This window comes from Ooceraea biroi, chromosome 8 (genome assembly GCF_003672135.1).
Source record: "Ooceraea biroi isolate clonal line C1 chromosome 8, Obir_v5.4, whole genome shotgun sequence".
NCBI lineage: Eukaryota > Metazoa > Arthropoda > Insecta > Hymenoptera > Formicidae > Ooceraea > Ooceraea biroi.
The window spans coordinates 5,652,329-5,664,379 of record NC_039513.1 but is presented as its reverse complement, the minus strand read 5'-3'; the positions used below and the strand labels follow the sequence as shown (position 1 = coordinate 5,664,379).

At 39.5% G+C, this 12,051-nt stretch overlaps 1 protein-coding gene across 6 annotated transcripts in view; it reads left to right on the top strand.

The window, feature by feature from the left end:
* Positions 1 to 12,051, top strand: part of LOC105279816 (cAMP-specific 3',5'-cyclic phosphodiesterase, isoforms N/G) — a 248,773-nt gene that overhangs the window by 167,996 nt on the left and 68,726 nt on the right. The window contains exons 1-2 of one of the 6 annotated variants that reach the window (XM_020031734.2): positions 1,405 to 5,472; positions 9,633 to 9,858. The exons of the other annotated variants lie outside the window; for them this stretch is intronic. Of the exons in view, the coding sequence (XP_019887293.1) occupies positions 9,683 to 9,858 (176 nt within the window). The 5' untranslated portion in view covers positions 1,405 to 5,472; positions 9,633 to 9,682. Of the gene's footprint in view, positions 1 to 1,404; positions 5,473 to 9,632; positions 9,859 to 12,051 lie in introns of those variants that run through there. 6 annotated transcript variants of the gene reach the window in all.

Below are 12,051 nucleotides of genomic sequence, written 5' to 3'. Positions count from 1 at the left end.
AATGATACGAGTATTCGAATAATCTGGACATTCAATCTGGACATTCCGGATTCCGCAGAGCTCTCTCTCTCTCTCTTTCATCGAAAAGCATAGCTTCTCTTTCTCTCATGATGGTCCGAGCGGTGCGTAAGCCGATTCCACTCTCGCGTTTGGTTTCATCGCTTAAATCGGACGCGATGCGCTTCGCGTACACACGATACGTGCGAAAACGCGGTATCCGGAAAACGGCAAATGTACAGCTTAATACGGGTTGATGTTCGTTCGCGAACGCCTACATACGATTTCGTGACGATGGCAAATGACGTTTAACTTGGGCCACGTCTATAGCGGAAAACTTCGCGTACGTGCGCGTAGACGAAAGCGAATCGAGCTTCGCGTGTCGGATAGGGATACGGCGGGCCATTTTTTACGAGTTTATTACTTACTCTTCGGGAAAATCGATACAGGTGCCCTCGGCAAATCGACTCCGCTCCCTCGACTTTTCTTTCTTACAGCTTCTCGACGTTTTATCAGCGCTCCCGCTAAATCCTGATTGCTCCTCAAATTGATAAAATGCCCGCTATTTGCCCCTCTAACAGCTGCGAATTCTTGATGGGGGAGATGAAGCTTGTTCTTCGTCGAATTATCGAAACGCTCCATTGGCGGAAGCATTATGCGTCGTCGTCTATAAGCTTTTATTTTATCTTTCTTTCTTTATTTATTTTTAGTTTTACTGAGAAACGTAAGAAGTTTTGTAAAGCTGCGATCTTTAAATTGCATAGAGGCTGACGCAATTGTGCGAACAAAAGCATTCATAACCGAATGAAAAGACACATCTACATAAAAATACGGTACTTTTGAATTTCTTTAAAACCGTAGCACCATTTTTTCTGAGCGACCCAATATTATCTTGGAAAGTCCACATTAAAATGGACGCCACGACGTGGACTTAGGATAAAACTCCTTTCCATTTCCTCGTGTTTTGATTTCATATGGCAAAGACGGTCCCCGGATCTTAACGCGGAACTCGGAAAGCGGATTTCTTCAAGTCTCTTCTTTCTCAGGATGCACATCCACAAGTAATTCATCTCTACTTGAATTATTCTATAAAAGTTGATTTCATGTTAAGATTTACATTGACATAACTATAGAGATAAAAACAAATTTCAATTTATGTTATTTAATTTATAAGAAAACATACACTCATATAAATATATATAAAAAAAATGTAATAAAAGTTTAAAAAATGCTAAAATATTAAAATTTTTTTGTTTTCTCAACATAATATCTTTAAAACATATTCTTTGTAAAGAGAGTATTACAATTGTAAATGATTACAATTATAAATTAAAATTAAATACTGAAATAGCGAAGAGATATTTAATTATTCATAGAAAACTCAATAATTAAAAAAATTACTTTAAATATTAATTATAAAAATATAAATATTCAAATCGTTTTTATTTAAAAAAACTCCAAACTAATAATTTAATAATTATTAGCGTTGTGTTCATTATGAATATTTCGGTTTATTGTGGCTTAAATAAACACATTGTATATTTTTGTGGATAAACGAGAATTGCGAATGTAATATATTTATTTTACGTTAATACCAGCAGAATTCCTCGTTATTCCTTGTTTGTGCTAAAACATGATTTTCAATGTATGCGATATATATACAATTTAGTGACACGTGAGATACATTTCACTCTTTCGCTAAAGTAAAACAATGAAAAATGCGTGGACATCGGAATACAACATCGGTTTATTTTTTACAATTGTGTGTGTGTGTGTGCGTGTGTGTGTGCGTGTGCGTGTGCGTGTACGTGTACGTGTACGCGTTACAAATAAAGCTGAGCGAGACATTGAATTCAGTTTAAATCCAGTTTCATCGATTTTTCGAGTGAATTCTCCTATCATCATCCTTCTCAAAGACTCCGTCATGGGAAATTGAGATAAGGTTGCACTTTTGTTCGCTCGTGCGCTCGTTCTTTGCAATCCATCACTCAGCGATACGTCTCCCTGAAAAGGTTTTTTCCCTAACCGTATCGTATATCACCTCGAGACCGGCGCATGCCAATTCGAGATTTCCATGTAAACGAGATGACCGTCGTCGTCGGTGCTCGCATTCGCACGTAAACAGAATCCGACGATCAATAGTGCACTCGCTCGTGAATCAATGTGCAATCGTGATTGCGTCTTGTTTCCACGTTACGCATAATAATGACTTTAATTAATGTGATGCCATTGGGTGATGAATTGGTCAAAGTGGGAAAAGTATTTACGGTGCGTCGTACATGAATATTTAAACAGCCGTGTAATAAGAATAACTCGTGCATTTCGCTTCACCGAAGAAAAACAAAGGGAAAAGAACGAAACATTTCAGAGAATATTCGAAAGAGTCGATTACATTAAAAAGAATTTACCGCACGTCTGCGTCTACGGTAGAAATTTGGAATATTTGTGCACACGCGTATATCTCCCTGTGTGCGCATCGCATAACAAACAGCTACGTGAGATTTGAAAACCCAAAAGCAAATAAAAAACAAATGTAGTTTGCGTAGCAGCAATTAAGTTTTAAATAATTCTGCGCGCATGCACAATAAACAAATTGGCAAATTTAGCGAGAACGTTCACGCTTGTTGAACGATTCTTCGCGATTCTTTTGCACGCGTGGAGGGAACGAACTGCAACGTCTGTGCAAAGTACATAAAAATTTGCAACGAAATCGCGCGATTATAGGTGCGCTATTAAATTTGCCTTCACAGACGATAGCAGCTGTTTTTGCTGCATCTCTCCCGTTCTCCTTTATCGCCGCAATATTTCGTTACGGCCGATAAAAGTCGCATGCGCCTCCATAAATACCTGGTAAACTCGGACTATAAAAGTTCATATTAAATTAAACAGCGCAGCGTTAATAAAACTGCAAAGTCGTACTTGCGGTGGGTTCCGCGCGCACTGCGAGACGTACATGCCGAGTTTATAAGATAAGTGTAAAAATTACAGCGGCGAAGTTGTAATTTATAGGTCGTAACGTTCCACTTGCGTGCGCACCGATCGTTACTTCGGCGCGTTAGGCGCTTCTGTTAAAAATTTCGCGTTGATTTTTACATTTTTTTGTAACGACCGCCGAAAATATCCGTTCGTACCAGACGGCCGGAGGATATTAGGCACATCCGATGTAATTACCATGTGACATAAGCGAGACCTCGAAACTAATGGCTTCCCTTATTGACATGTTCGACACATTCCGTGCAATTACCGTGATACAAGCGAGACCTAATGGCTTTCTTATTGACGCGTTTGGCGAAGCTTACAGCTTTGCGCATCTGAAAATATCTTGAGATCATAACTGCTTCTCTCTCTCTCTCTCTCTCTCTCTCTTTGTCGATCGCCAAGGATACATGATCCGTTTATTTCTGGAGTATCCGAAATTTGACTTGATAATTACATTGTGCGAAGTATCAATTTGTATCAATTTGCATCTGATAAACAATTGCAAAGTGCGATAAAAGCGACGAGCGAAACGATTCGAGCATGGAAAACAGTTTATCTTGTATTCTCTATGTAGCTGGGAGACTTTAGCATTTGTTAAATTACTGCAAATCACTGCCATTTCTTTTTTACGAATTGTGCAATTACGCATCTTTATATCAGTTCAATGAATCCGCCAGCTCCTCTTGTTCCGTTCAAGCATATAAACTTACCATTTTCCGGATAATGAGATCGTTATCGGCTCGTTACGATCTTGTGCCTTACTTCTTGTCACTACGTTGTGCAATACGTTTTACGGCTAATTAGAGACAATCCTATTTCACCAAGTGCAATTAGATGACGCGTCGACTTTTCCTCGCAACGAGTGCCGGTCAGCTTCCTATTCTCCGTTCTTCCAATCAAGTTGATTCTTCAATTTGCGCCAATAAAATACAAATCGACGTTATGAGTTTCGATTTATTAAATTTTTACGGCATCATTTCTCACGAGCTGTTTTATAAAATGTATCTTATAAAATGCTATTCGATTATGTAGCGTAACTGTTACAAAATGAAGATTTTGATGATTTGTTGATGAGATTACGATATTATCAATATTTTTCTAACATATAGTGTACATAGCGTCTTTTTACGTGATTGTTCTCTGACGTCACGTTCGATGCAACTCAATCTCAAGCGTGCTGGATAATCGAAAATTTATTATATTATTCTTCCATCTACCTAATAATCCCTTTATTCTTGTGACAATGGTCGGCATCAACTCTTTATTCATTCTATATAATGCGGTTATAAATGAAATTGTATATTGTCCTGCGTGTCATATCCATTCTCTTTATTGTTCACTGTCGCGAAGCATCGGGATGAAGGATCTGTCATTGTCCTCGCGCGTACGAATTAAAGCTCGATCTCTTACGAATTATTTCACGATGTACTTATCGTGCTTATGTCATGCATGAAAAAGTTTGTCGACTATGTCACATCGATAGGAAAGAGTTAATCAAATAAGCATGAAGCCTGTGACGTGCGACTAATCTGTAATATTTTATGGAAACATTTATACAATTTGTAGTTTATATAACATTACATAATCTTTATTATTTCTCGTGGAATATATCTCTGTAAAAGAATCTATTTAAAAAGAAACTTTTATCTTTGCAAAAAGTATCTTTGTGCTATTATATAGAACAGCTCATTTAGTCTCATCATCTACGTTGGAATGAAATATTTATTTACATAGTGTATAATGATAAAATATTATATAATACAACTTAGTATTGAGTTGTACTATCGCACACAGCAGTAGTTATTTATCTCACTGGGGGTCATCGGTCACTTCTGCAGCATTCAGCATGTTGCATTTGTGACGAAGTATGAGATAGCATAATGCATATATTACATTACTATGACCGAGTTTTCTTAATTATCTAATCATTTAATCAAGTTTTAAATTATATAAGATCTTACTTGAAGGCTTATTCCCCATATTAATCAAACTCAGCTTTTATATCCTACCTAGGAGTTTAATTGGCGGATTAGCTGTGAAAATACTGAAAGTCAAATGACACGAAGTTGCGAAAAATCACTCGTGTACGCTCAATCACGTTTTCGCTGAGGAAATATTTGCTCCGACTTGATTGAACAATCTGAGGAGTAGTATACACATACATGCACGACGACAACTGATTTTGCCGTCGAAAATGATCGCAGACTTTGAGGCATGATGCGCAGCTATACCGGGTATAAGCAACAGACGCCGGCATGGCAAGAGTCAGTTCGCGTCCGGCACGCGACCGACGAGGTCGGCCGCTCTTCGCAAAGTAAGATTGACCCGAGGTGTATCGACGTTTCCTCGCAGCCTTGAGATAAAGGTAGCCATTAGGTGGACGCGAACGCTTTCGTGCAAAGGGCGTTTAATTTGGACTCGGATTTGATTCGCGCGTGCAAACGTTCAATGTTCGTCCGCACGTGCTGTGCTCCGATATCAGAGTTCGAAAGCCAGGTAATTTTATAACAGATCGTTGTGCCGAGTGCGTGAAGAGACTCGCTCGCGAGATCACAAGCTGTATCGTAGGTGCAGAGTAACAAATCCAGTTATTCATAATCGCGCCGCGATTTATCATAAGCCTTCCGAAAAGGATTTGGAGATAATCGCGTCGCTGTGAGTGCGTGCTCGTCGAAGTTGCGTTATGCAAAAGAAGAAAAGAGAATTGTAAAATAGCATTAAACGCATTTGATAGAAATCCCTGTATTAACAATAAGAGTATATTCGCTTTTCTGCGGAAGGCGTAACCGCGGGAATGTAGTTAATATTGCGATATTAAACGAAAGCAACGGGGTGGAACTTGAAAAAATTTTAATCCTTGAACATCAAAAGCAGTGCTGGAAAACACTGGAATACCGTATCGGGAAAATGATGGAAAATGTTTGTTGGCGGGTTTGAGCGTTGATAGCTTGTGCGGTAGGAAAGGGATTGTTTTTGTTACTGAAAATAATCCGCGCGATTTCTCCCATCCCTTTTATCGACTTCGTTAGTTTTCTGTATCTTGTTCAACATTCGTCATAACTGTTTTAACTATATCTGCATTATAGACAGATGTCAGCTGTCGGATTACCGACTGCATACAACTGTGTAGTTTCCAGTTGCAAAACATTTGGAATGACTCCTAACAACGAACGTTTTGTTTTACGACTATTGCATCCTAACACATAAACAGTCTGAAACGCGGCTAAAAATAAGAGAATTTTCGGCGTCATATGCACCGGCGGCGCAAGGAGGATCGCTGTAAGAGAAGCTAGATTAACGTTATGAAAAATGGATTTACAAAAAATGGAGGATACTGAACGAGTTAGTGTAACGTTGAATGTGATAATTGGACTTCATCGTAGTCATTGATTGGTATCCGTGTTAGACGTGGCTGTCATTGAGTTTGAAGCTTTATTGAATTTGATGTCGCCGCGTAGAACACGAAATCTGTAATGAACTTATCCACAGGATACGTGTAATTGAGCTTGATAAATAGGTTATAGAGAACATGTGCTTCGCTGCAAAATTATTAGGAGATTTCACTCGTGATCGAAAAGAATGCTGACTTTGCGCACCAATATTCCAGTTACAGAGAAATTTTTTAATCTTATCACTTCCTATTTAAAAGGCCATATCACATCTTTTTTCACGATTATGATATCTTAAAAGATAAAAAGATTGTGATAGTTTTTATCCAATCTTCTGATAAGTAATATAAAATAAATGCACTAAAATATGTGTCGACTGCTACGTCAAGGTGCATCGTAAGTTGTGACGAAAACAAGTTATAGAGATTTGACTTTATATGCCTGCGTGAATTATATAAAGCCGAAATACCAATGACTCATTGGAGTGCACTCTTTTAAGCGCTTCTAATTTTAATGCACCGTATTTCATATTCCGTCCGCACCATTTATCCGTCAAAAGTGCAAGCGATTAATTTCCCGCGGCCTTCGTAATGCCACTCCAAATTTACTCCGGGCAGAGCGTGTCTTCTTATTCTTGCACAATGCACCGGGAATTTCCGTGGTGAGCTATTTGCGTATCCTTTCTTTTTGTCTTCTCCAAACTTTGCTCACATCGTATTTTGTCGAAAGTACGCTGATTTATAGTTGCGCTAAGCGCGGACATTTGTGTTACGCTAATTAACGTGCCATGTCATAATGGTGGAGATCGTCGTTTATAGATAACGATACTCAATAGCTCTGTTTTCGTAAGGTAACTTTAGGTGTGGCTGTGAAAAAAGATTATACATTACCTTAATCACAGTTTTTACTACGACAATATATCATAGTATTGTTACCAGGATAGATTTATCAAAGTTCGGTTTGCTTCAAGAACAGTTTAAACTTTCTAATTTACTAAATGTTCTCGTTCTCTACATTTTAGTTAATTAAAAAATGTAACAAATGAAAAATAAGAAGAATAAGAACGAATACGAAATATGATCAACATTCGTTGGAACAAGAATTGTATTACTGTATTAAATGTGGACATTATCTTTTCTTCATCTTAATTTCAAGTAGATTATTAATTTATCCTATTTTCTTCTCTAATATTACAAAATATTTAAAGTAATTTAAGAGAAAATTTGGATCCTTTCCCACTTTGAAAAATTATTTGCCACTATCTGATTCAAATTTTTCTCAGTTATTTGCACCAAAAATATTAATGAAAAATACGATATTTTCAAGATATGATAATTATATAAAATCTTGTTCTCAACTTTCAAGAGAACATAATAACATTAAAAGCGATAATAGATCCATTACTGAGAATTAGAAAAGTGCTCGCTATCATTCGCATCTTAAGTTAAATCATTTCTCCAATCCCCCTCTTTTCCTCTCTGCTCTTTCAAGCAAGCTACCTTTCGAGAGGCAATTGAAGCAAATCAGAATATCTAATTAATGCTCTCTCGTTAGTCACGTCAAAGATAGAAATCAACATAAAATATCATGAGGAGATGACTGGAGATATAATTAGATTGCCTTTTGTTATCCGATTATGAGAAACATGAAACGACATTTCATTCAGTATTACGGTATTAAACGCGCGAAAGAAGTTATATTACGCGATATAAATTGGTAAATTTCTCTACCGAGAGGCACGATAATATTGTTTCCTCGGACGCAGATCCACTTATAATTTTGTATCTCAAGTATAGCTTTTGCTGGACTATTGAGAGAAATCGACCTCATGACGACTTAGTTATAAGTTGTTCTAGAGAAGTAATCACTTGATGAGACGCGAACCCAGGCCGTAACAAACTGTCGCCTGCTTCGAAGATAATGTCGTTGGTCCGCGCGTTCTCGTTACGGGAACTTTACAGATTCCATTAAGACTTGGACGCGTCTTGCCCGATGTTCTTGCGCCGCTTCATGAATGATGCATTCCCATTTTGACATCGCGTCCGTTTCCCGCTCTGTTTATCCGACGCGAGACGCCAGAGCGGAATATCACGGCAATATTCGGTGACCGTTTGCTTTCGACTTCTCGGCGTTCTCTCGGCCGGGATGGGAATCAGTTTTTCGAATGACCGGTGACTCGCTCCCGTCTGAGAGACCGCTGTAGACATTTCAAATTGGCTAGAAAATGAAACGCGTCCGAAAGCGCCGAAAGCGACGAGCGTAGACGACGTGCGCGACGGTCGAATGTCAATATCTCGGCTAACCCAGGGATTAAAAAAATATTAGCTTCCCCGTGGAACAAGCCGATCCTGTCAAATAAAAGTTGCAACGCTCGTCACGTTGCACGTATACACGTACGTACGTCAGTTTTTTAATTTTCTCCTTTTGGTGTTTCACACCTGTCTGCAAAATTTCACTCGCTCGACTGACGGATCGTAGATGCGATCCAGGTGAAAATAATGAAAGACCGTGCTCTCCGAGCACGGTGAATGATGGCTCTTTCGCGGTATTCGAATTGCGATTGTGCCAGTAAATCGTCCAGCTGTATGAAATACCGCAATCTTTCGGTACGTTATCTCACGGCGCAGATAATACGATCTGTTCATAAAGCTGCGACGTGTATTACATTGTGGTCCTCCACGCTGTATGTGGGCCGTAATGTGCAAACTATTATTCTCTTATCCGATGTAATGGTCTCCTGCAAACAACGTCGTAAAGACTGACCATATCCGACGAAAAACGCGTTTCGCGCGGTTCTGCTCGCATGCCGCAAACTCATCTTCCATTTCACGATGATACTCCGGTATACAAACCATCAGATTCAGTTTCGTAAAGGTAAAGTTTCGTTCCTGGAAGAGGCTATTAACAATATAAATCCATAGAGTAGAACCGGGCTGTAACGGCGGCAATCTGCGGAAGTTTTAATGGTGGGCGCAATTATTTTCCACGCACAATCGCGATCGTAAATATTGTATTAAGCAAGTCGACTCATCGGCCGATCAATAATATCGTTTGCTCATCCGACTCGTCGCTGTCCAAGTGCCACGACAGTCAGTTGGAAATGATAAACAGTCAATTCGCGTAGGGCTCGGAAAAGTTGGGTCGCTCGTTACGCAATTTCGACGTAAACGCACTCACAGCGGAAATCGTCGAAGATAAATAACCGTCGGAGGTGGTCTCCTCCCGAGCTCGGATGTTACCAAGCAAACGGAAACTTATAAATACCAGCAGGAACACGGAGGCCGGACGGGAAGCCGCGCCGTCGGACATTTCTCAAGATGAACGAGTACGCCCTCGTTTTACCCCAAGAAGTTGCCAACCCCAGGTTGGCGCGAAGAGACTCGGGCACCATGAGAGTGACTTTTCCGTTGACCTCTTTCAGGAGGCACAGCGGATGCGTCTCCACACTTTCGCGGGCGAAACCGCATTCGAGAGTGGTGTACGTCACAGTTCCGTAAGTTTCCTCAGTGATCCATTCACAATAATTATTTATGAAAAAAACCGGCAAAGAAAGAATATTGATTTCCAGCTTACTTCCCGAGAAGTTGCACGCATCTGAGCGCTCTGAAGTCATTACTCGCGCACTTTCATTAAATTTGCGCGAGCGAAGTTCTAAAGTGCCCTTGATACCCCTTTGAGTGCAACTGAATCTTTCATGATTTGAATCAGGTTTCACTCTTGTGTATTATTTTCATATCATGTTTTACGTCGCGATATTGATTGATAAGCTGTATTTTGCATCATGGAGACGTCACGTCTCGAAACCTTGTGCTAGGCACGATAAAAAAGATGCATTAGGGAATGAGCGCGAAATAATTGACGGCGACTGATAATCCGGCAATCACGGTCATATACAGATGCTATAGAGCAAGCATTACCTTAATGCAATTACTCTAATGCATGCACGCGATAACGCCAACACCGCCAATATTTATCCGATGTTGTAAAACGAATTTTCATCGTGTACACGTATATTTATTATCAAGGATCACCTACACGCAAGCCGCACGTGGGGCTAAACGACTCACAAGCGTTTCTTCGCTTCGGGAACACAAAGTTAATTTTCTCGGTGTAATTTCAGCTCATTTCGCCGTTTCGTTCTTTATGAGAAACACTTTGCGGAACGTCTCTTTTATGGGGAGCACGCAATTAATTTGGTTTCCGATGTCGTTTAGCGACCGGTCAAATGCTCGGCGACGGATTAATTGTTTATCGCAACTTTCCGTACATGCGCCCGGAAATGAACTCGCACCGCGGAATCGATAACCGAACCGTCGGCAATCATGGGGAACATGGATGATTCGAAGACGAAGTGTGTGACATGTCACGACATGTGTATGCGCGTGCGTGTACCATCACCGGGATGCGCGTGCGATGCACTCGCGCATGTAACATGCACTTCCGGCGCAATTCGCGCGGATGAAGTAGCATGAATTAATCGGCGCGCAGCACCAATTAGGAGTTTCAGTAAACAATCGATGGCTCTTTTGTGGCCATTAAATTGCACGCTGGGACGTGCGATTAATCATTGGGAGGAACGCGTGATCGATTAACGTGCGCGCGCGTGTCCGCGTGTGCGGCGTTCGTCGAGCTGTAACGAGATGTGATCGATACGACCGGTAAACGATGGCCATAACGATGTCAGCTGTCCTAATCACTTGATTTAATTTCTTTTTTATAAAATTTTGCACATATTTAATTTCCGCATATTTCGAGATTAATTAAATCGCAGATGATTGTGTCAGGCCTAATTATATTATCAGTCGAAGCTATCACATTTCCGCCAAGCTGTGTCGCTCCGCGAGTTTGTGTCACTCCATCTGGATGAAAATTTAATTATCTAATATGTATAAATGTATGTGTTTAATGGAGAACGACTATAATTAAGATAATTAAGTTAAATGTTTGTTTGGATGAAATTTCTAAATTTTTATTATATAATACATCGTTTTATATATAATATAATATAATAGCAACATCTGTCGGGTTTCAGGTGTATGTATTATCTACATACAACATTTTTTCATGATTATACTTCGTTTAGACAATCGCTGATTGACAGTTATGTTTTTATTACGAGAAATTAAAAACATCTCGTTCATCGAAATAATCGATATATACGGAGATTAATGATAGCTCGCTGAACCGACGGATTGGTTCATGTATGTGTATGACATTATAATCGCGTGTGAATTCGCTAAATCGATGGATGCGGGCGTACACAATGGTCGCTTATAACCACGGATTCTCGCGTCACGTGTCGGCAATAGACGAGTTTCGCATAAAATAAATATCCAGCAGCAGACTTTTTACGGGTTAACACATTCAACGTCATGACTATCACCGATGACCGGCACTGAGCTTTTTGCATTATGACGCTCACCAGTAACATACAATAAACATACAATAAACATGTCAAAACGCGTGAATAATATTAGAATATGGAATTACTTACATTTGCAAGATAATGGCTGTTTAATAATAATGGAAAAACATACTGGGCAAAGTGCATTTCTAAACAACTTGATATTTTTATTTATTAAAATTATGCATTATTCTGCATGGACAATTATCATATGCACATAGTACGATGAATTTTAATAATTTCGTTAGCATGAAGGAAAAGTTTGCTGAATTACGTGGCGGT